Source organism: Tachysurus fulvidraco, chromosome 14 (genome assembly GCF_022655615.1).
Source record: "Tachysurus fulvidraco isolate hzauxx_2018 chromosome 14, HZAU_PFXX_2.0, whole genome shotgun sequence".
Classification (NCBI taxonomy): Eukaryota; Metazoa; Chordata; class Actinopteri; order Siluriformes; family Bagridae; genus Tachysurus; species Tachysurus fulvidraco.
Window position 1 is genome coordinate 19,807,056 of NC_062531.1, and position 25,930 is coordinate 19,832,985.

At 37.8% G+C, this 25,930-nt stretch overlaps 1 protein-coding gene across 2 annotated transcripts in view; it reads right to left on the reverse strand.

Annotated features, from left to right (window-relative positions):
* Nucleotides 1-16,844, reverse strand: part of tmcc1a (transmembrane and coiled-coil domain family 1a) — a 30,462-nt gene extending 13,618 nt beyond the window's left edge. Inside the window, exon 1 of one of the 2 annotated variants that reach the window (XM_027167051.2) lies at nt 16,643-16,844. In XM_027167051.2, the coding sequence (XP_027022852.1) occupies nt 16,643-16,681 (39 nt within the window). In that variant the 5' untranslated portion in view covers nt 16,682-16,844. Of the gene's footprint in view, nt 1-5,275; nt 5,411-16,642 lie in introns of those variants that run through there. The other variant, XM_027167049.2, reaches the window with a different exon arrangement.
* Nucleotides 16,845-25,930: the final 9,086 nt, after the last annotated feature.

Sequence of the window (25,930 nt, forward strand, 5' to 3'; positions counted from 1 at the left end):
AAAACAAATCCCAGAATTACAGGGAACTCATTAGCGGATATCTAACACATTTATTACCACATACACATACACATAACTTTTATTAATTTAACTTTTAGAATTTATTCCTAAATTAACCTGCAGTCACCTGCCCTCCATCACCCCTTCAATGTGTGCATGTACACACATATACGCAAACACATTTGACCTTGGCAAAGAACGTAACACACTCACCCACACCCACACGCAAACAGAGCTTCCACCACAGGACAAATCGTGTTTACATCCCAAACAGTACAGCTAAGAATGAGACAGAGGCTCAGCTGAAAAAGTGAGCTCAAACAATGCTGCTGAATGAAAGCGAACTATATTGAAATTATGAAAATAAAAGGGCCAAGCCCTTTATCAAAGCTTTGAGAAATGAATGGAGTGAATTTAAACCATATACCACATCATTCTGTGTCTAGTTTTGGAATACACGCGTAAGTTCACAAGAGGGTAGGATGTGTATCTTTACATGTTGCAAGAAAGTGTGTAAAAATGTTTTCAACCAGAATTCCTTGTTTCCTATTTCTTATCTAATTCCACTATATACACAATAAGAAGTGACAGAAACTGGATTGCTTCTGTCTAAATAAACAATACATAGTACACATAGAGTGACAACAGCGACTGTATTAGTAACCTGACCTTGTCTTACTGCAAAAAAAAAAACAAAAAAAAAAAACCTTTCACTGTGTGTTATACACAAGTTGGAGAAAGTCAGACTGCTACATTAGATCATAAATACAGGATGACTAACTAGTCATTCAGGGCGAGGTTACTCCACAGTATTGCTGAATGTTTTCAAGGCAAGAAACAAAGTTACTTAGTGGTTGGAGTCATTTTGTGTCATGCACTTCAACCACAGTTCAGCTGGCAAAAACATACTGTACCAAAAAAAACTAGCTAGTGCTAATATGTGCATTGTGCGTTACCATAACCTGTCAGACCTGATTTAATAATTAGCAGCAGCCCTTTTACCCATCTGTATGGATAATCATTTGTTCTTATTTGTGAGTATTTGTGAGTTAATGGTGCACCAAGTCTTAAGTCCCAATACTTGCTGTTTGTCTTGTGCTCTGGATGCTGTGACACCAAATTTGCCCTTAGGGATTAATTAAGCACTTCTTTTCTAAATCTGGCACAGAACACCATTATCACTGAATTTCACAGGATACATATGGGTCTTGACGGAGGACTGTGTTAGAACAGTAGTATAATCAGGTTTTACTCAAAAACAGGTTTCATAAGTTGTCTATAATTATCCAAGCAGCATCTGTTTACTCTTGAAAGGTAACCAGACCGTAAAGTAAATCAGGACTGTTACTGTCACCCTGTGGTAGCAAGCAGTTATGTCTGAATGATGGCGCTTTGGGACTGAAAATACACAAAATACGCAATAACGAGATGAAAGTTTGAAAATGTTGTAATAATTATGCACAAAGGATCTAGGACAAAGTTAATCATGGATTATTTTGTGATGTCTTTATTAGAGAACAGATTGCTATCTGGATCGAAATCTGTTCAGTGCTTCAATTATTCGGATCTCTATGTATATCTGTATATGTTTAGTGCTCCAAATATCTACATATGTATCAGACAGAAAAAAAGTAGATGTAGTATAAACTGGAAAGGATTTCTTTTATTTTCTGAAATTAAAAAGTGTCGAAAATGGCATTTTTAGTGCAATTATTGTTTTTTGTTTGTATGCACACATTACATTTTCTAAAAAAAAATGAATTGATACTATATCCAAAATTACGTGTCTAAAAAAAACATTGACTCTAGTCCAGGGTTATTTAATTAGTTTGTCATTGGGGGCCAGTTCATGAAAAGCATCCCAAATGAGTTGCCGGAGAGATGTGGCTTGCAATATGAGTAATGACACAACAACAATATACAAGCCCATATGTTGGATTTTTGCAACATAAGGCACTCAAGTAAGTTTTTTTCCCCCTACATTTAAACATGTTCGTGTTGTATTTTGAAACTACAAAACATCATTCAAATGCGTAAATGAGTTAGTAATATTGCACTCATTTAGAATTTAACTCATTTAAATGAGACTTAAGTGCACAAAGTAAAAAAGATCACAATAAGGAAATTACATTGTTTCATGGTTTCTCTAGTCTGAGCCTCAGACGTCTGATATACAGTACATGGCACACAAAATTGGAAACACAGGAGTTAAATTCTACATGATTTCCAAAATGATGTGAAGTTTTCTGTAAAGACTCATTAATCTGCATGGCTTTCTTAAATGTAAGTAAAACCGTCGTCGGGCTGCTGTATTTAGGGACGTCGACTTTACATTTTCACACCTCTAAACAAGACGCTGAACAAAAAAAATTAGATTGGTTGCTTTATATGTCAGTTTATATGTCAGTCAGATGCCCTCTTGGGTAGTCCTTGGCCAATAAAAGTTGCTATAGAGTCCAGAATTTCTGCTGTCATTGACAAGGTCCAGCTCTGTGACACTACTGTGAACCTGACTAGGCAACATTTACTAAAGATAAATAAATTAATTCTGTATAGGGAAAAAACACAACATACTGTACATACACACCTGTTTATATATATAAAAAATATATATATATATGTATATATTGGTTCAATGTAAACAATGTTTGGATTATTAACCATATCAGATTTCATGACAAAAAATACTCTGTTAAAATTAAATTGGCCGGGGGTATTGATTAATCATTATAATGCTATTCTATATTACAGTTTTTTACAATCGCTATGACAGTTTTTTCAATATATTTAACAAGTTTCCTAAACGCTTAACACACCAACACACCTAAAACACACAATTGGCAAAACGGTTAATTTCGTGATTTTGAGCATGAAATTAACCGTTTTGCCAATTGTGTGTTTTAGATTTAGGTTTTAGATAGTTTCTTTTGAAGCCTCTGTACATTTTTGTTTTGTTGGGTTTAGTAAATGCATGGATTTTGTTTCTTTTGCTGCAGAAATTCAATACAAAAAATGAATGACCATCTCAGAGTAGCTTTATAAAATGTACAGTTTATGTAAAAAAAAAAATAAAAAAAAATACAGACACAGAATGGCTGCAGTAAATACTTTATTTGCTATAAAGATATACAAACAGAAAAAGCCCCGGAATTATAGTAAAAAAAACAACAACAAAGCTCTCAAACAGTGCTCTTATTTGGTCAGTTACCCTAGCTCTGGTGCTTCTTTGAGCACCACCACACATACTACTGTAACTCCTCTCCCTTGTCCTTGTCCTTGCCCCACTCCTCTCCCTTGTCCTGGTACTCATCTTCCTCTCCCTTTCCCTTTCTTTCTTTCTTTCTTTCTTTCTTTCTTTCTTTCTTTCTTTCTTTCTTTCTTTCTTTCTTTCTGTTGCTCTATATTGTTCCTTTTCCACACAAGATCAGCCCAAAGGGTCCTCTTTTAGAACACATGATCATGCGATTGAAAAAAACTCAACACCTGAGTGTGGTTCCTACTGTAGATGGGAATCAGCTGTGATTTATATATTTGCATAACTGCAATAAGCTGGTTCTCATTAGCAATGGAATAAAATACAGGGAATATATTTGTGTTTCAATTCACAATATGAACAGCTGTTCACTTTGACTTTAGCCTATATAACATGATGTTATCTGTTCTGACATACAGTGTGAAAGCATTTGTAAAATTACATTGTTTTGGTCTTGGTTGAGCTTGTGTGTAAAAGAAGTTCAAGCATTTTAAATTGGTGTTAACTGTATGCATTTTGTATCAAAGCAACAAGAAATGTGTTAATTGTATAGCCTACAAAGACTGATGTTGTGCTAACCGTGTTGAGTTTACAGTAGGAAACTTGTTAAATGTATTGAAAAAACTGTCATAGCGATTGTAAAAAACTGTAACAGCTCATTTATGGGGAGTAGTATAGATGATCAAATCAAATCTAATCTAATCTAATAATAAATGGGTTAAAAAAAGTGCTCATCATAATCACTGATGATGTAAAGTTTTCTCTAAGCAGGCTTTTACAGTATGTAACATTAATAGAAAGAGTCAGCACTTTGAGTTTCTCAACAGCATGACAAGCTGTGGTTTTTTGTCATGAGAGAGAGAGAGAGAGAGAGAGAGAGAGAGAGAGAGAGAGAGAGAGAGAGAGAGAGAGAGAGAGAGAGAGAGAGAGAGAAGATGTTTTAACTGCTGTTACCATTAAAAGAAACTTGTTTTGTGGATGTTCAAATAACAAATGCAAAAAAGAGGCATATTCACACAATTTTGCAAATTTGTGTAAAAAAATAAGTGAAGATAATGTGAGATTACTGCAAAGGCTCATTTTTCTACATAATACTTAAACGGAGCTCTCTTGATAAACAAGTGTGTGTTTGTGTGTGTGTGTGTGTGTGTGTGTGTGTGTGTGTGTGTGTGTGTGTGTGTGTGAGAGAGAGAGAGAGAGAGAGAGAGAGAGAGAGAGAGAGAGAGAGAGAGAGATACAAGCAGATGAAGTCAAAAGTAATATGGATATCGAAGGCACACTTCATGAATACTTTTGATTGAGGATCTGTTTCTCAGTATCTACTGAAGCCTCATCAATGTAAAATTATGCACATATTACAAGATTGTCCTTCAAGAGCCAGCAGACCGCAGACTGTGTCAATATTAATGCACCACTAGACGAGTCAAAAAAAAGAAGAGGAAACAGTCAAGCCAAAGTTCTGGTGCCAAAATCTCTCTCTCTCACACACACACATTCTCTCGCTCTCTTTTTCTCTCTCACACCCTCTCTCTATCTCACACATACACAAACACAATCTCTCTCTCTCTCTCTCTCTCTCTCTCTCTCTCTCTCTCTCTCTCTCTCTCTCTACCCCGCTTAAAGACCCTCACGCTCTAACAAAGTCCCGCTCAGAATTTCAGAAATCCTCTTTCTTGTTTCTTTTTCTTGTCACCAACAATGGACCTTTTCACTATCAATGGACAATTACATAACCCAATCCTGAATGAGGCCATGCATGTAACACACACACACACACACACACACACACACACACACACACACACACACACACACACACACACACACACAACCAAATATGACCTCAAAAACACTGTTGACAACTTGCAGCAACCTTAATGTGAACAAACAATGACACCAAATGCCTGATAAGAAATGTGTCTATCATGTGAGACTTCATTTAATAAAAGTATTTAAACGTTTATTCACATTCACATTCAAGACACAATGTAAAGTAGATCTGGAAATAGCGAAGGAACTCACTGTATTTGTTGGAGAGGTAGATGGAGAGGAGTCTGGTGTTATGAGGTTGAGAATAAGTTCCATTGGAGAAATCATTGTGACCGGTCTGGAGTGTCGTTCAGGTTCTCTGACACTACAGTTTGGTGACTATACAATAGAACAGCAGAACAACTGTATAACTAGAAGAGAGTTTCAGAACTTAAATTGAAGTTTGAAGTTCTGAGCCCCACTCCCTTGGGTTTAAATCCTTAAAACCACAGAAGCAGCTGAATCCATTTAGGAAAAACCTACAGTAAGATGAAAAGATTAACACAAAGCAGTCCGGGTTCAAAGCCAGGGATATAAAAGAATAAAATAGCCTGACATTTCTACAGCTTTCCGGGTAAGAAAGAAAGAACGGAACAGAAACTAAGAGTGCGAGAAAGGGCACTACTTTTTTTTTCACCCCTGGTGCGATTTCTTAGACAGGAAGACCATAGTTTTGGCCAGTAGAAGTGGCATTTTTCGCCTCGCCAAGCTTAGAAAGAAGCCCAGCCAATGTGTGTGTGTCCTGCAAACCTAAACCAATCAGCGAACACAGTGGCCTCTGTAAACCAATCGACACTTACAATGCGGGGGATCTGAGCTAGTGACTGGCTATTATCCAAAGTGCAATCAATGGGCTAATGAGGTATGCAGCAAAGAACCCAAAAGACACATCGGTCATACCTTACAACAGTGAAAGTGCAACAAGTAGCTCGAAAGAAATTAACAGTAAGTATAAGACAGCACACTCAATCTCATTAAACCATGGCAAGATGCTAGTGGGAGGCAAGTACCAGAAGCTTCTCAATGGAAAGGAATGAAAAGGGGAGGAAATAAAGTGCGGCAAGGGAATGTGGTGGGAGACAGGAGACCGAGAGACAGAGAGTGTGTGTGTGTTGAGTTGAAAAATGGATTATATAAGACTAGACTCCATTCATCTGAATTAAACTAGCAGCTCAGTCTGTAGCACAGTTTGTAATTCAAATCACAGGTTTGTATTAATGTGCTCATTCTAGTATAGTAACAACTCATTTACAAGGAACAGTATGGCAGATGATGTACATACAGTACTGTATGTTAAGGATTATGATGGAAGTTTGAAAGCTGTGAAAGAAACTGTGCTTCTACAATGCTTTGTTTGATCAGACTACCATGATCGCATGGCATCACACAAATATCTGGACTTACATGCTGTAATAACTGGTCATGTGAATTAAATATTCATATACTGAAACCAAAAACTAATGCACCAATGCTGCACTGGGTCATGCACGTTCAAGCAAGGATGTATGCATGAGCGCTGACTGATGCTAATCATATGAGAACAATGTTGATGATGTAACTGGGACATGTCATCCTGCTAACATCGGTGTTGTCACTAGACGGCTTTCCACACTCAGACACGTGCACGTTCTGCCCTTGAACCATGCATACCTCTACTGTGCTACCACTACCCCTCTCCCCTATTGAGAAAAAAGAACAACAGAAAAAAATTGTGAATACAATGTGATGTCTTGTCTCATTGGAACGTATTAATTTGTATAAATCAAATATAATTTTATGCAGCCTGCTTTTAGCTGTTTATTTTACACACAAGATATTTATTTACTCTACCATCAAATCTAGAAAGAAATGCTTCAAATGAGGAGAAAAATCCCCAAATCAAATCTTAGCCTTGGTTAACAAAAGAAGAAGTTCGGACTGTTTAATAAAAGCTATGAGTTTTCCTCGGCCGGATTTCCCTCGAAACTGTCAACTAATTCATTTCCTTATTCAAACCATGCTCACAAACATTCACAAACACACTGAAACCAAGCCAAAGCTGGCCTTTTGTCCTTTCTGTCAATCAACAGACTCATTATGACTTATATAAAGTTGTACTCATCCTAAATGGGATTGAATGAAATTTTAGCTCGCTCGCTCACTCTACCAACATTGTTTACGCAAGCATTTATAATATCTCCTGCTCTGTGTCCCAAGCTGTTCCTCCCACTGTATACTCACTCACTCTCTACCGCTTATCCGAACTACCTCGGGTCACGGGGAGCCTGTGCCTATCCCAGGCGTCATCGGGCATCAAGGCAGGATACACCCTGGACGGAGTGCCAACCCATCGCAGGGCACACACACACCCTCATTCACTCACACACTCCGGACAATTTTCCAGAGATGCCAATCAACCTACCATGCATGTCTTTGGACCGGGGGGAGGAAACCGGAGTACCCGGAGGAAACCCCCGAGGCACGGGGAGAACATGCAAACTCCGCACACACAAGGCGGAGGCGGGAATCGAACCCCGACCCTGGAGGTGTGAGGCGAACGTGCTACCCACTAAGGTTCATACACCCTACTTCATAGGTTAGAGTCATGCATTTGGCCCAGCTGTGACAAAAAAAAAACAAAACACAGTTTAGTAAAATGACACTAGGACAGCTTCATTGTGGTTGAATATATTGGTACAGTACTGGACTGAGAAATACCATTCTTCCAAATGATATTCACCCAGTTGGTGTTTTGATAACCATGTCAGAGACTTTTGTTGCTGAAGAGATCCAGATAAGCTTCTTTTCAGCTGAGTTTTTGGCCCATGCCCAATTACTGTAGATGTGTTTAGGTCACAGATAAGAAGAAAAACACACTCGTTCACGCCCAGTTTCTCTAAAGAATGTGTGGTTTTAAGAAGAGACGCTTCCTCGTGTACATACTGTTTTTTTTTTTCACTTCCTTTTTGATATAGAACTGAAAAGGCAGAGTAACCAGGATAATAAAGAAGATGTCTGGAAAGGTGCAAGAGGAAGAAAGGAGTGGAAAGGAAAGGAAAGGAAAGGAAAGGAAAGGAAAGGAAAGGAAAGGAAAGGAAAGGAAAGGAAAGGAAAGGAAAGAAAAAAACGTTACGCTTGCTTAGATATTTTGAGAGGGATGGTCATGATAATTTCAGAACGGGTCATTGGTGTATCCATGTGTCTGATCGAAGCACATAGATGACGTTAAATAACACACGGTAGTGAAAGTTAGTATTTTTTTTTTTAGATGACCTCACAGGTCATACTGAGGGAATATTTAAAGTATGATGCCTTGCTAAACACACATGTTGGAATGACATGTGCAGAGCAGAGCAGCTTCCTTACAAGCTAGAAACTGATGTTATCTGTTTAAAAGTATTTGTCATCTGGTGGAAAGACTGGAATGTCTGACTGAACGAAAGACTGACTGATTTGAGGGTCAAGACATGAATGATGACGCAGAAACAAGGCCTTTGCTTCACTTAACCCCAAGGCGGAAAGGCGGCATTTCAGTGTTTAAAGGAAATGCGTTTGAATGTGTGTGAGGTGTGCGTGTACATGTGTGTGTGTGTGTGTGTGTGTGTGTGTGTGTGTGTGTGTACACATACCACATTCTATTCAAAAGAACGCAAAACAGGAAAAGAAACTGTAACAGACAGGAAAGGACTGAAATGATTATGGCCAGCCTTCGTAGTTCAGGCCAAAATATATCCATCTGCCATCCGTGCCAGTTCACACACTTTAGTGCCCTTTAGTTGCATTGCTGTATTCAGTTGCTTAACGCTTGCACAGCGGTAACTCAGCCACGATTTGGAAACATCCTTTTTCGGGTCAAAGGCAGTGAGAGTGAGAACTCCTCTAGTTCTCACTAGAGGACCAAAGATATTTCTTCTTCTTGTTTGTTTTTTTCACAGACCCTGTTATGTTTCTCACAGATCCTTCATTTGGCAAACTCAAGCAGAGCAGAGAGCATTCTGTGAAGATAATCCAAAATCTCCCACCAGATGGAGACAGATGGTATACAGTTTACGCCAGGTGTGTGAGAGGGAGTGGCCGAGTGACAGAAAAAAGAAATAGAGAGAGAGAGAGAGAGAGAGAGAGAGAGAGAGAGAGAGAGAGAGAGAGAGAGAGAGAGAGAGAGAAAGAGAGAGGAGTTATTTGGGTCACTGGGACAAAACTGAACTGTCTATGGCCCTAATCTTTTATTCATAGTGCACATGCACATGTGAGATTAGGCTCAGAATATGTGCTGAATGCAGGTGTGTCTTTGTATCACCCAGATTGTACAGAATATGCAAAGTACTGTTTCATCATCTTCTTTCTTTTAGTCTCTTCTATGAGCAATTATACCTTGTTATACTGGGGTCTATACCAGAGGATTCAGGGCACAAGGCGAGGGACACACTGGACGAGATACCAGTGCAGTACAATCACACACACTCACACATCAATTCACACACTACAGACAATTTAGGGATTTGGGACTTTGGAGGAAAACGGAGTACCTAGAGGAAACTCCACACACACATACACACACACACACACACACACACACACACACACACACACACACACACACACACACACACACACACACACACACACACACACACACACAGGCTGCAAATGAATCGACCAACCTTGAAGGATGTGAGGCAAAGCACCACAGAATAATATTAATAATAATACTAATAAAAACTGTCTGGAATTCATTGCAAGAAATTAGCATTAATAATCAGTGTTAACATTTGCACAGGAGTTAATATTTATCAACAAATCAAAGGCTGAAATCAGTTGCATTTCTAGGTGCTAGACTGTGAGTGTGTAATGGTCAGTGAGTTTATAGAATGCTGTTAAAAATGGAATAAAACTCATATATTGTAAAAGAAAACACACCCATTCCCAATGCTGGCAGCTAACTGGATTTGATGAAAGCAAACACAAAATGCACACACACACAAACACACACACACACACACACACACACACACACACACACACACACACACACACACACACACACAGACATGCATGCATTTGCATTCAGACACTAACGGGCTTGAAAATGGGCGTCACCCTAAATAAATAATTCCGTCATAAATATTCATTAGACATGCTGATTAAACAGTCTGAGGGGTGATCAAACACACCACACAGACCCACACTCACACATACAGTAAGATGACAAACTGAATTCACAAAGCAAACACACCTCACATACCATAAAGCCTTTACACAAAGGTGAAGGTTTATATATTAACATACGCCATATTTTTTTATGCTATGCTGAAACAAAGACGCCCTTCTCATTATTACCTAAGCTTTAGTAAATAAGTCATCACTTCTAACGCAATCTGATCGGGATTACATTTGTGATGAACACAGTGGTATACAGTTTATACCACTCACATTGAAATGAAAACCCAGCCTACTCCTCCTTGTACATATAAATAAACAAAAATAAAAATATGTCTAAGAAATGGATAGAAAATTACTCAGGAACAGTTCAGTTGTTGAAGGAACCCGTGTCAGCGCGTTGAAAATTTCAGAAGGTTTTCCGCCTTGAGAAACTCTTCAGTACAGGAGAATGTTTACAGGGAAACATTTTTACAAGGACATAGTTTGTATTGATGTTCCACAAGATTCAATGTAACTATGAAAGGTGGTCATACTTTAATTAATAAAAATAAATATAATGGATAGAAAATCAATGTGGTGTAAGAAGAATAAATGCAACATGCATTTGTTTATTTTCCCATAACAGAACACTGTAAACACATATTTATAGCTTAGTTATCTGTAGTAATAAATGCAGAGGGTCTGTAGTATACAGTACATCTCTAGATTAGTACTAAAGTAAATAAAAATACTAAAGTCAATAAAAAAAAAAGGCTTTGAAGAAAAGAGATTTGTGCATATAAAAGCACTGACTATAGTGATGATCATTTTATGGAAAGCTCTTTAGTGGCAACCAAACATATGAACAGGAACAAAGTGTGGGAAAAGTGACAATGTTCTGAGGTCAGCACAAGAGCTGTGACAGCTCTGGTACAGGAAACAGGAAACATCAGGCAGCTTTGTAACCGAGATCAAGAAGACCACAGCCGCACACACGCACGCACACACATACACACACATTCACACACATTCACACCACACAAGCTGAGAAGTGTTTTGACATCAGCTTCAAGACATGCACTGACACTTTACTCAAGTTTGCAGAAAATCATTAATGTCTAATTTGAAATAAAAGTAATTCAGTCTATCGTCTGTAAAGCCCTACCTCACACACACACACACACACACACACACACACACACACACACACACACACACACACACACACACACACACACACACACACACACACACGATTGAAAGACACAGCTCCCATGTCCAGTCAAGCATCTTTTCTTATCACACAGTACTCTGTTGCCATAGAAACCAGGCATCATGCATCTCTGAGGCAGAGGAGGACAGGAGACAAAGAAAGGGAGAGAGATAGAACAAGCAGACAAAAAGAGAAGATAGGAAGAGGAAGAGTCAAAGGAAGAGTTAGTGGACGAAGAATAGAGAGAGAGAGAGAGAGAGAGAGAGAGAGAGAGAGAGAGAGAGAGAGAGAGAGAGAGAGAATACATACATACTAATCTGTGTAGCACTATCTACAACTGATTCTATTTAATAAATATTAAGACAGAGATATGGCCATGATGATTTCAATGTAAAATACAAACCTCTTATCCAGGACAAGAGCACACAGCCTAGTTAAACACACTTGAGCTTACACTATATAAAATATAGGATGGGTAGATGATGTTGGGAGATGGCCGGTCATGATGTGATATAGAAGGGATGAAATTTGTAATGTCCATAAACAGCTGGAAAGTCACTTCAAACTCATCAGTGACATTTTTTTTCTGCATGTGTGCTTCCTGCTTCCTGCTTAATGCTCTGTTTCACGATCTTTTCTTAATAATGATGATAGAGAGGTAGGCTTCATTACACTTACAAAATCTTTCGCATACATTAAGCACACATACAAAAATATACACGCTGTTGTTGATGTGTTAGGGATGTGGCTGAAGATATCCGCACATATAAGAGATCATATCTAGGCCAAGTTTCATTATGTGTCATCTTGTGCTATAACTTGTCAATGCACTCTGGGCTAGAAAAAACTCAGCCCTGGCCTGTCCTGTGATGTTAGTGATGTAATCCTATAACACACTCACACAGTGTCATCTCTTTCTTACACCAGGATCGCGTAGTGGCTTTTACGACAGTGCTGTTGAGTTGAATTCTCAGTTCTGACTGTGAGTTTGGTGTTGAGAAGGACGTTACTATTATATTTCTATGATACAGGATGTATCAGACTATACAGGTTTGCTATAAACTGTGATATAACTTATCATGTTATCAACACTATATCATCATATTGCCAGCCCTAGTGTTGAGTAACAATATAAGTTTTCTTTTTTATCAAAGGAAAATCTATAATTGTTGATAAGTTGTTTTGCTTTTGATAAGAACTGTGTTTAGGAACAATGTCTATTCACCCTCTATGGAAGGAGACTCCAGAACATGTCAAACTTAGGGTATACGGAGGTGACACTGAAAGTCAGTTCATTTTTAACATGAAAGGTAAAGCAATTATTGGAAAAGTAAAGTGTGCAGCGTGCGGTGAGCGGCACAAAAGGATAATTCTATGCGTAAATAGAAGCGGCGCCAATAAACGACTACCAAACAGACAACAGAGCGGTTTTGTAGCTAATTCGAAAAGAATGTGAAGGATAACCCAGCTAGCTATCTAATGATAGAACCTAATACAAGCTAGTAGCCACTAGCCACTTAAGGTATCTTACAGCTCTAACCGTAGTCACAAGCTATTGCAGAGATGAGGTCTGATGTGTATGAGGTGAGAAGAGGAAACAGAACAATGACCATAAGACAGCAGTATTGATATAAAAATCATATAGTCATATGGTTACTTTATGACTGTGCGGAAGGACTTGACATGTCTGAGCACAGGCATGAGAAACTATCCAGGTGTTTCTCACCACCTCTGGCAGTAAGAAGGGATAAAATGCCCCATAAATACTTTAGGGATGACATCAGAGTGGTGACAAATAGATTTTAGCAAGACAGTTAGAAACCAAGACAGAGAGAGGGAATATGTGTGACTGAGTTAAGTGTTGCATGCTAGTTTTAACACAAAGGTGTTCCTATGAGTATGACCAAGGCAAAGCTTCTACATGGATAACATGGATAATAAAGATAATAAAACATAATAGAGAAATGTTTATAGTGGGATCTTAGTTCAATACTTTCCTTTATTGTTTCCCAAAATCAGATTCAACACAACTTAATCTGGTATTATTACAATGACTGGTTAACTGAAGTATTAGAATAAGTTTCTTTGCCAAAATCGATTATTTTTTTGTTGTTAAGCTCAGTGTTGATGCTTAAAAGTTCCTTCAAGTTCTGTTGAATCAGTTTCCCAAATATTAAGCAAACCAACTAATTTCCACTGCTATTGCTAAAACTGGATGATGGCAACAATACTGATACACTAAATGGCCAAAAATATGTGGACTCCTAAACTCATACGTGGTTCTTCAAACTGCTGCTTCAAATTGTCTAGAAGGTCTTAGCATTAAAATGTTCCTTCACTGAAACTAAGAGACTTAGACCTGTTCCAATGCCCCTGTGCACAAAGCCAGCTCCATGGTTTGCCATGGCAAGTCATGGTTTGCCAAATGTAAAGTGGAATTACTTGTGTGTCCTGCACAGAACCCTGAACTGGAACGTCGACTGTACCCCAAGCCTCGTCACTTGACTGTTATCCAAAATCTATTGGAAAGCCTTCCCAAAAGAGTTATTATAAAAGCGTCTGATTGGTTGGAATGAAAACCTGCATTCACAACAACTTTCTGGAAAAGACTGAACACCACTGAGCACATATCAATCGCCACATCTCCACAGTGATTGCTGCATGTCCCTCAACTTTACCCTGCATTACTCAAGTTTCTTTCAACATTAGATGAATATTATTCATCGACGCAACAGCAAATAAATTCATCTCAGATCCTGGCCAGGTTCATCATCGTCTTCATAACTGACGAAACACAACCCACTCGACAATACTGATCGCTTTGGTAAGATAGCAAGATTGTATAGGCGGCTGGAAAGCATGTCTGATATTATAATAAGGACAGCAGAGTTAGGAGAATAGATTGGGAGGAAAGAAATGCCTAATCATTAATGTCAAGAGATGGTGAATGTACACAGATAGACTTATTGAGCAGTTCGATTTAATTATTAACTGTTCACGACGGCACCTTTTTCCGAACAAAACAGCAGTGTTAAATTTTTCTGCAGATTGAGGTCTTGATCTTTTCCGTAATTATTAACATCTGAGTTAACTAATAATTAATGTAAATAACTGAGTTTATGGTATTAATATTATGTTATTGTATAGTTTTAGTTTCTGTGGGTCATGCACTAGTATAACCTTGATTTTACAAACACAATGCAGATGTATACAAAAAAAATTCAGAGCATATAGTCGATAGGCACATGCTGTTGTGATATTTTTATCGTCATTCTTGGCCTTCAATACTATCACAAAACTTACTTTTAAGAATTATCAACACTTTCAATCATGCAAAATCACAGATACAAAATTAGACCTTTTAGAGATGGTTACTGTAGCTGTTATAGTGATCTCTTGCTAGCAACACACACTGTCTGCTAGGCACCATTTTGATAGCTAGCTACGTTTAATCATGATCACTTTACCAAACAGTAAACCGAATTAAATACATAATATGGTAACATTTGTCACCAAGACTCAAGAATGAGCATAATTTATATGAGGAAATTTTGAAGTGTCCACAAAAATAATATGTTAAATTTGAAATAATGCAGTATATTTACAAATGTTAGTTCTTGTCGACCAATTTGATTAGTGGCTTGGCGTTCCAAGAGTGCCTGCTTTTACTGTAACTGCACCGGGATGTTTAACTGTGTGTTTAGTCCGAGTTTGTTCATGGTAAACAGGCTTGTAGGATAAAGAATGGATGCTGGTTTCACCGTACGCACCCTTAACAAGAATGTACAGATCGTTGTGAGCTAGCTGTGCAGTAACTGTAGCTTCTTCTGGATCTATATCTGAACATTTTGGTTTAAAATATAATTTACTCTGTATTAGTTTCTTGTTTTTAGAACCGTTGTATAAAACAAGACGTTGTGCGCTTCCTTATTTGTCAGTACCCTTCTGCATTGGTAAGCCAAATGGTGTTATATATAACTTTAAAACAGAAACTTGCATGTAAATACATATAAATTCATTTATCTTAACAGGGCCATTAATAACTTTATATAAATGTCTTAGTTGTAGTTCGAGGTGCTCACAAGTGTTAGTCTATTTAATTTCGATTTAATTTGTTTAACACTTTTAACAACACACATTGTCACAAGTAGCTTTACAGAAATATAGAAATTCAGAATATAACATTATGCCTAATGAGCAATCCAGAGGTGATGATATGAGGAAGAAACCAAAGGAACCAAACCTCATTCTTTTTCGAAGGCTACTAACTAGCTAAACTACTGTATGAGCGATCTGACAACCTGTAAAGATTAGTACAAGAAAAGTAGCTCTGGTTTTATAAGAATATATGTCAGTATAAAGGTGCTTCACTTCTTTCCTATTAACTACAGGAACATGTTAGAATTGTTTGATGGTGATTTATTCTTATATAAATAAACTGAATATCAAGACCTTGACTAAAGCTTGACTAAGCGAGGTTCACTTTTTAATTGAAATGTTCAGCTCATGTGTCCATTTCATTTGGATATTTTTCCTCTTTGTTCTCCTCCTCCTCCTGAAATCAATTCCAGCCTACAGCACCGTGTTCACGTCTATTAATAATTCAGTCCATCAGTAATTATAATCCAGCACTGCTGTAATTAATCACCACTGAGTTAGTGATACTTAACTATCAGCTGCTCATCTTATCTGTAAGTCATTTAATAAAAATGCCTGACGAATAAATATATGTGTAAATGGTTTTAAGTACAACATAAACAACCCATATGGTCAGGGGAGAGCAGTTGGACGATGAAGTTGACAATAATTAAACAGTGTTTACACAAGAGTTTTAGTGGCCTACTGACAAATATCACACACACACACACACACACACACACACACACACACACACACACACAAATACAGTATGGCCAGGCAGTGAGCACAAACTCATAGATTAGGCACGATAATCAAATGCTTTCTCAGATTTGTTCAGAAAAGTCCACTGTTTCTCTCTCTCTCTCTCTCTCTCTCTCTCTCTCTCTCTCTCTCTCTCTCTCTCTCTCTCTCTCTCTCTCTCTAAGGTTGAGTGATATAATTTAGTGATATAATGAATAACCAACATTGCTATGTATGAATCAGTGTACAGAATAAATCTGCAGACTTTTGACTAAACTGCACATTTGATTTGTGGTAAACTCTTCATGAAAGCCTTCTCACTTTCTCACACACACACGTGCACACACAGGAAGCTGAAAAGGTCCTACCTTTGAGAACTGTCTACGGAGGCTGAAGCGTTGCACCATGCTGTCCGAGCACAGAGAGGTCTTGTGTACACACACACACACACACACACACACACACACACACACACACACACACACACACACACGCACTCACACACACTCACACACTCTCTCTTAGCAGACCTTGAGGTCTAATCCAGATGTGTGCATCTCTGCTACAGCATATTGCTGAGTCTACAGAACACTCAGACCGAACAAAAAAGGAGGACTGAAGATAGAGAGAGAGAGAGAGAGAGAGAGAGAGAGATGCACTCTGCTATCCTACTCACTACTCGTGTCTAGTTTGAATTCTCCCTCCCTCATTTACACACACACACACACACACACACACACACACACACACACACACACACACACAAGCTGTCTCATGCTTCCTGACTGTAAGTTGAGCGATGTTGCTAGGGGGTGAGACGGATGGAAAGGGGGAGGCATTGCAAGTGTGTTTCTTCCCCAGAGAGCGAGACAGACAGAGAGAAGAGAAGAGAAGAGAAGAGAAGAGAAGAGAAGAGAAGAGAAGAGAAGAGAAGAGAAGAGAAGAGAAGAGAAGAGAAGAGAAGAGGGGAGGGGACTTTTTGGGGAATAATAGAGTGAAACGGGTGCGGTTTCCTCGATAAATGATAACTGATAAGTCATACACACACACACATACACACACACTCAAAAGGCCATGTGTGAACTCTGGAAACTGGAAATGTGTAAACATCTCTAGGTTTCTGTGGAAACTGATTAAATGACCTCATTGACCTTCAGCTGCATCAGTGCTGTCCATAGAACCCTTTCTCTCTCGCTCTCTCTCTCTCTCTCTCTCTCTCTCTCTCTCTCTCTCTCTCTCTCTCTCTCTCTCACACACACACACACACACACACACACACACACACACACACACACACACACACACACACACACACACACAAATACACACAAATGCATTAAAAAGCAGGATGCAACACCACATCATACACACTGTGCTGTATTTAAATGCCATGAGCCATGTGTGTGTGTGTGTGTGTGTGTGTGTGTGTGTGTGTGTGTGTGTGTGTGTGTGTGTGTGTGTGTGTGTGTGTGTGTGTGTGTGTGTGTGTGTGTGTCTGTGTGTGTGCTTGTGTGTACGCGTCTGTCTAGTTCACCCCATTTCAGTTAATTGATTTAAAAGCTCCCCCTAGTGGCTAAACCATATCATAACTATCCCTCCTTACTTTTCTTTCTTTGCCAACAAGCTTTTCACACACATGAAATCCATGAAACAGGCACATGCCTCATCTGTCTCGTCACGTGACATGCTTCTGTTTTAAATGTGAGATAGTAAAGCTAGGGTCTTCAAATCAAATCCTCCAAAATCAACCAATTTCAACCACTTAGGAGCTACACTGTTAATCTGTTAATCTTAGTCTATAAATAAACTAAAAATAAATATTATTTGAAATAAAATATATTGTTCTACATGGCTAACCATCCCTTAAACTCCCTCTTAAGGGAGTTTTTCCTTGCCACTGCTGCCTGAGTCATCTCAGACTTGCTCATAGGGGAATAAATACATACACACTGTGAACTATATACATCTAATAATAATCTAGAATTTTTATTCTGTTAATTCTTATTTCTTTTATTATTCGTTATTTCCTTTATCATTAATTATGTTTACCTTCTGCTCTGTGTTTATGTTCTGTAAAGCTGCTTTGAGACAATGTCTATTGTAAAAAGCGCTATACAAATAAACTTGAATTGAATTGAATTGAATTAAATAATACTGAACAAAATACTGATCAGAATATGAAGTTAACATTTTAATGCCAGATTTTAATGTATAATTTACCTTCTCCTCCTCCTCCTCCTCCTCCTCCTCTTCCTTGGTTAATGGGAAACTTGGTACTGGAGGCATGTGCATGTGGGCATGACTACGGGGTGTGTCATCCTGTAAAACAACATCATGGGTTGCATGACGCGGCTCACACACCTTCTCACTGGTACTTTTGCTCACGCTGTATCAGCTGCTCTGGTTGGTGGCAGCCATCATACTTATATGTCCTTGTCATGCTCACAAATCACAGCTGCAGAGAGGACAGGACCAGTGCATGGGCAGAAATCAAAAACGAGCTCGGGGTCAGGAATATGGAACAGTCACATTTTTAATGTCTTTGCAAAAAAAGGAACAAATCAATCAGTAGAGAATCGTTCTCAAGGCCAGGCCCCAGCTCTCCTAACCAATTAGCACTGTGAATTTAAACAGAGCTTCAATGTTCAGGTGACTTCCTGAACCCTGAGCCTGAATCCCTAGACACCGGATCAGAAAAAAAAAACAAGGTTCTCTTTGTTAGATAGAAACTTCAAGGTTGCAACACGCATCAGTCATAACAGCTAGGAAATACACTCCGCATGCAGATTAGCACTTAAGAGCCATATTAGCTCTCAAACTGAGAAGCATGTTTGTTTGCCACAGAGGAACAACAAGGCAGTCTGGAACTCTAAGCGAGAGATAACCAGAATTTTTGCATTTAGATATCTGCAACAATGTCTAACAAATATTCATATGAAAACTTTTAGGGCACTGTTACCAAATCTTTAAATCTCTGATATAATCAAATTGACTACAGAACTAACAGACTGGTGAATAAAACAAGAGACTGGGAAATAAAATGGGAGACTAGTCAATAACATGGGAGACTGGTCAGAAAATTGGAAGTCCATTTAATGTGGAAAATTGGTGATGATGAAGGATACCAGTCTGAGAATAATCAATAAAGTGGAAAATTGGACAAACAGCATGTCAGAAAGGTGGACCTGTCCATAATATTGTAAATTGGTCAATAAGATGGGAGACTGGTCAATGAAATGGGAGACTGGTTAATAAAATGTGAAATTAATCAATAAAATGGGAGACAGATCAATAAAATGTGAAATTAATCAATAGAATGGGAGACAGTTCAATAAAATGGGAGACAGATCAATAAAATGGGAGACAGTTCAATAAAATGGGAGACAGATCAATAAAGTTAGAGACTGGTAAATAAAGTTAGAGACTGGTCAATAAAATGAGAGACTGGTCAATAAAATGTAAGACTGATTAATAAAATGGAATACTGATCAATAAAGTAGAAAAGTAGTTAAAATAGTGAAAGACTGATTAGAAAATTGGGCACGAGTCAATAAAACCAGGGGCTGGTAAATAAACTGAGAGACTGAAAATAATTAACTGAAAACATGCATAATGAAAACATGCAAAAAGACCAGATGATAAAAAAAAATACTAAAAAAATCGACTTCAATGCTGTCACATTACCAGGAAATTTACCAGCTACATGCGACAAGTACATTCAGGACGTAAACATCAGCAAGTTAACTAATACATCAGCTCTTGCTTAGACCTTTAACTTTACTGATTAGTAAATAAAATGCCAGAAACTGAATAAAGGACAATACTATTATTTCTTTATACATAAATCCTGGCTACAGAGTAGATCTTTTCAGTAATACAGTAGTTTCCACAGTTCAGTACATATGCTGAATAAATACTGCAGTGCTTTTCATGTTCTTATAGAATTCTGTGGTAAGTAGTTAGTGCTTTCATAATCATACCAACTCCAAACCATTCATGCATCAGTTATAAAATGAAAGTAAAAAAAAAATCAGGACAGACTGAATAAAAATGAAGGACAGACACTTACCATCAGATCTATACAGCTGAGCTTTCCTCAGAACCAGCTAAAGGGGCACCGGATGACAGAATTCAATTAAAACAAAGCAATACATTTTTAGATCATTTAAATTTTATTGCAAAAATACAAATTTGAAAACTAAAGTTATGCAATTGGTCAAACTATCTGATTGTGTACAAGAATGATCAAATACACCGATTAGACCATCTGAAGTATTGCTACATTTAACTTTATTATTATTCTAAAACATACTCTCTTAAAAAACTGTGTTGCATGGTTTAAAGTGTGAACTTTTCATTCTGTGCCACTACAAGACCAAATGTATTTCTTACTGCAGAATCTTTTTCTTTGCCAAAATCAAAATTTTTGCATTCAACACTAACAAAAAATATCGAACAATTTTTAATGAGAAATATCGAAAACATTTAACACAGAACTGGATGTGACCCCAAATCCTGAAAATCATACAAAGCCCTTTTTTTTTCAAATCGTATTATATTCAAATAATATCATCAAATATCAAATAGTATGATATTCCTAAATAATGTCAACACTACCAAGTGCTGGTCACCTTACTGTGCTTCAACAAACAAAGATATCATTAGTTACTTTAGCTGTGATGTCGCTGTTGCTCTAATACACCTAATTTGAACCAAGAAGAACTCCTACTATCTTTTTCATGAAGGTGTAAAATACAAGAACGGTCCAGAAAATCAGCTGTCACTGAATTGATTTCATCAGATAAATACAGTTAACAAGAGGCAATTAAAATCATTGCCAGACAAATTGAACATTTATCAAGACTAAAGCTTACAAATCTATATAATTGGGATATATATACAGGACTATGTGGTTAGAGGAGCCAGAGTCATGAGACAAAGCCATGTGTTAAGTTTGACCTTCCCATAACATGTTCATAACATGTAGATGATTCATGTCTAGAAGTTTACTATATTTATTTAAGGATACAAAATTAATTCATTATGTTCCCTCCATGCCCCATTTCCCCAACCAGCAGCCAGGTTGCTAATCAGGAAGGTGGCCATATAAGGGCTCTCTCTCTCTCTCTCTCTCTCTCTCTCTCTCTCTCTCTCTCTCTCTCTCTCTCTCTCTCTCTCTCTCATTCACTCCCTATAAAACCCACAATGCACCACTTTGATGTGCACTATGTTCCCTTACAGGAAATTGTATCATATATAAATAAAGAATGTGGACAAACCAACTCTCAGCCAAGTAGCTTGTTATTGTTGTTGTAACTGTCAAACGTTGCAATATTAAACTTTTAATTAGTTTGAATCTAATGATTTTTAAGTGAAATTCCATGACAGAAAAGCTAACACATTCATTTGATATATAGCACTTTTATATGTTTGGGTTTCTACAGTGACGGATAAGGAAACAAGTGAGTCAGAGTTGAGTAGTGACGAACTAAGAAGCCGATAGAGATGTACCACATGTAATCTCAGCAGCTTGTAAAGAACCATCCTTAAAGACGTTTTATATTTAAATAAAAGTTTTGAGTCCAACAAGAATTTTAGTCATCTTTCTCATATTGGCTTTGTATATAACACATACAAGCTGACAGTTACAGCTCCTCAAGTATGATAAAGACCAGTAACAGGGAGCAAATTACACTTCCTCTGTGAAAAACAGAGTGACAGACAGACGGATTGATAGGCAATTTCACAGACAGTGGCAAGCTTCTGCAGGCAAATTATACCTCGCTGATATTTTATGCAAGGTGTGTTGATGAAAAATATTAAGACAAGTTGTATCCTGTGTTCTCCTGCATGATCTGGTCCTACTGTAGCAGCTGCAGGCATTTGTTTCAACAGCATATACATATACATCACTGAACTGGGTCAGAAAATACGTCAAATCCTAATCGATACCAGTGGAGTTGCACTTGCAGGTCAGTGTAAGCCGTGATACTGATACTTTTACTAGATTGGATCAGGAACAATAAATTGTTAATAAACATATAGAGAGAAAAGTGATTTCTGCTAGGAGACCTCAAAAACCTTCCTGCCAGTTCTGTCACTCAAAACAGTAACCAGTTGAACAAGCTACAAAGCACATAATGTAAACACTGTAAACACGTAATGTTCAGGGTAAAAAAACAAATCAATATGTACTTTTTTGCCTTTTCCTTATTGCTATTACTGTATGTTATATTCTGGTATGTGTTAATGTGTATGTCTGTAATTTAATGTTACTGAGGGTTACACAAGTGACACTGAATAGATATGAATCTGATGTAGGATTGCTGTTCATAGACTTCATTTCAGCATTCACAACACAATAATCCCTCAGCACCTGTCTGAGACATTGAGCCTGTTGGGTCTGAACTCCTCCGTCTGAAACTGTATCCTGGACTTCCTGACTGGGAGACCTCAGTCAATCCGGATCGGGAACAGCATCTCCAGCACCACTACAAAGAGCCATGGAGTGCCTCAGGGCTGTGTGCTCAGTGCACTACTGTTCATTCTGCTGACTCATGACTGTGTACAGCTCAAACCACATCATCAAGTTCACCAATGACACGACCGTGATGGGTCTCATCAGAAAGAACAACTAGTCAGCATACAAAGAGCTGACTGAGGTGAAACAGCTAACAGCCAGGTGTAGAGCCAACAATCTGTATCTAAACATTGACAAAACTAAAGAGCTGGTTGTTGACTTCAGGAGAGCACATTGCGACTCTCCGCTGAACATCGACAGATCTTCCGTGGAGATCATCGAGAACACCAAATTCCTTGGTGTTCATCTGGTGAATAACTTCACCTGGTCACTTAACACCAGCTTCATCACCATGAAATCCCAGCAGGGTCTCTACTTCCTACTAAGTGTGAGGAAAACACATCTCCCTCCTCTCATCCTGAACATGTTTTATAGAGGGACCATTAAGAGCATCCTGAGCAGCTGCATCACTGTCTGGTTTGGGAACTGCACAAATCTCTGTGTTGTTTTATGTAACTTTGTCATTTTATGTAGCACCATGGTCCTGGAGAAACGTTGTTTCATTTCACTGTGTACTGCTTCAGCTATAAATTGTATGGTTGAAATGACTTTAAATGATTTTAATGATTTTAAAGTGATTTTAATTAAATTTATAATATTTGGAGGACTTGATGATTTACTGAAAGGCTGATACACATGGGAAGTCTCTGCTTGTATGGATGAACTGGTGTGTACTGGTGTTGACTAGTGACTTCTGGTGAACTCAGAATTTGTGCTGACCCATAAGTTCCTCAGGAGCTCTCCGTTTCACACCTATAAACTGTTGTAGAAAGGACATTTTTTACATTTACTTTAATTACTGTCCAATGTCACCCAAATGAGAATGGGTTCCCTTCTGAGCCTGGTTCCTCTCAAGGTTTCTTCCTCATATCATCTCAGGGAGTTTTTCCTTGCCACTGTCTCCCCAGGCTTGATAATTAGGGATAGGGATAGATGTTAGAGATATACAGTGACTTTATTTTAAACTCTCTTTTTTCTTCTGTTTCTATACTTCTGTAAAGCTGCTTTCAGACAATGTAAATTGTTAAATAAATATTGTTAATAAATTGAATTAAAATGACTGGGCAAACTGTGAAAGGTGAGCTGAAGCGGTCTAACAAAAGCTGAAGCTGTCTATCCCTTCTATAGCACTGACTACTATAATGGAATACACACACATAAAGGAATACAAAGCCCTGTCAAAGATGAATCAGTCCAAGTCCAGAGAAAAAAAGTCTTTCTGGAAAATACTGTGCATCTCTCTCTCTCTCTCTCTCTTGCTCTCTCTCTCTCTCTCTCTCTCTCTCACACACACACACACACACACACACACACACAGTGTGATACAGCAGACATTCAGTAATGTTCACAGCCCCGAAGTACCATTGTTGCATTGTCTCTGCAAAGCTGTCTCACATCAATGGACACACTGTGGTGATACCTCTGTGGGAAGGGGTGCAGCATTGTGTGTGTACAGTATGTGGATGTGTACACTAGAGAAGGGTAGCGTCTGGTACATTTACTGAATGCACTTTTATTTTGTATGTGTGTGTGTTATAAGTGAACTCCTGAATCACTTAAATATTTTTCAGAGATTCTAGTTTAAGACACTGATCCACTTTGTTTGCTCACAATGACAACACGGCAACTAATCTGGCGTTAATACAGAATATTTATTTTTTCCTTCCTTTTTGTTTCCATTACATTTAAATGAATTCAACACATGCACTCACAGACTTAGTCTTTCAGTGGCACTTTTATAAACTTTAATACTGTACAAAAATATGTCTGATAAGGTTTTGATATGATATAACCTCTTGATCAACTTGATTATTTTCCAACAACAGCACTTCCTGTTGAGTTTTATTTTCCTTATACAACAGCAAGGTTCCTTATACAACACCAATGATTACAAGTGTAATTTATTCTTAAAAAACATCATTTTTAAATAGTTATGGCTACATTTAATGCTGTGAATGTCCGTAAGGCAAGTAAGTTACGGATATCATTTACATTACAGCAGCTATAAACAGCTGTAACACCTTTGATAAATATTAAATTAACTTTACGGAAAGTTTCATCAAGTCAATGATTATATGTTTTTCTTTGTTAAATAACAACAGAATTTTAAGTTATGAGGAGCATCTACCAAACAAATCTCTGTGAATGAGCAGAAACTATAGATTGTGTAATAGAACCAGTGCATTGCTCAGATTTTCTCTGAATTCCAGCACACTGTATTATACAACCCCTTCTAACAGTCAGATTTGAGAGTTCAACATTGCTGCTGTACAGTAATGTTTAATACAGTAAGGGTTGATAGTGAGCTAGCTCATTTATTCAACAAACATTAAGCACATACTGTGTCTGACTGCAAAAGGCAACCTGACCTGACGTCTGTGCCTGAATTCTCTGGCACAAACCCACTCACCCCCATACACTCCCGTGTGCTCATCACCTATTTAAATAACTAGTATTACTTCAGCACATGGCAATCTGATCCTTCATGATCCTCTCCTCAAAAAAACAGCTGCTCTAGGCTCTTTTTTTTTTTTTAAACAGGATTCACTATGGCTGAAATTCCAGCCTCGTACCAGTACACCAGATACGTGAAGCACACATACGCACGTACACCATGGAGGAGACGAGTGAAATACAAAGTATGAACAAAGTAACACATTGATAAACCCTAATTCTATTTATTTAATCTATTCTACTACATTTTTTCAGGAGATGACTTTGAGCACATAAGTTTTTAACATGGTTCAGATAGTGTCTGAACAGCACTAATATATATATATATATATATATATATATATATATATATATATATATATATATATATATATATATATATATATATTAATTATAGATTGTTTTAGTTTTTTTGTTTTGTTTTGAGATTTTACTAAGCTTCCTCTACTTTTTCTTCCATTCGTTCTTGTCTTCCGATGATAGAACTTGGGTAACTCTAACACTGACTTGTCTTGTTGTATCTCATGCACTCATCCAAATTGTAGCACATTCTATATTAGTTATTAATAAGAGATCCTGGGGAATGTGTTAGTGCAGTCTACTTTCAGTTCATGTCCAGCTG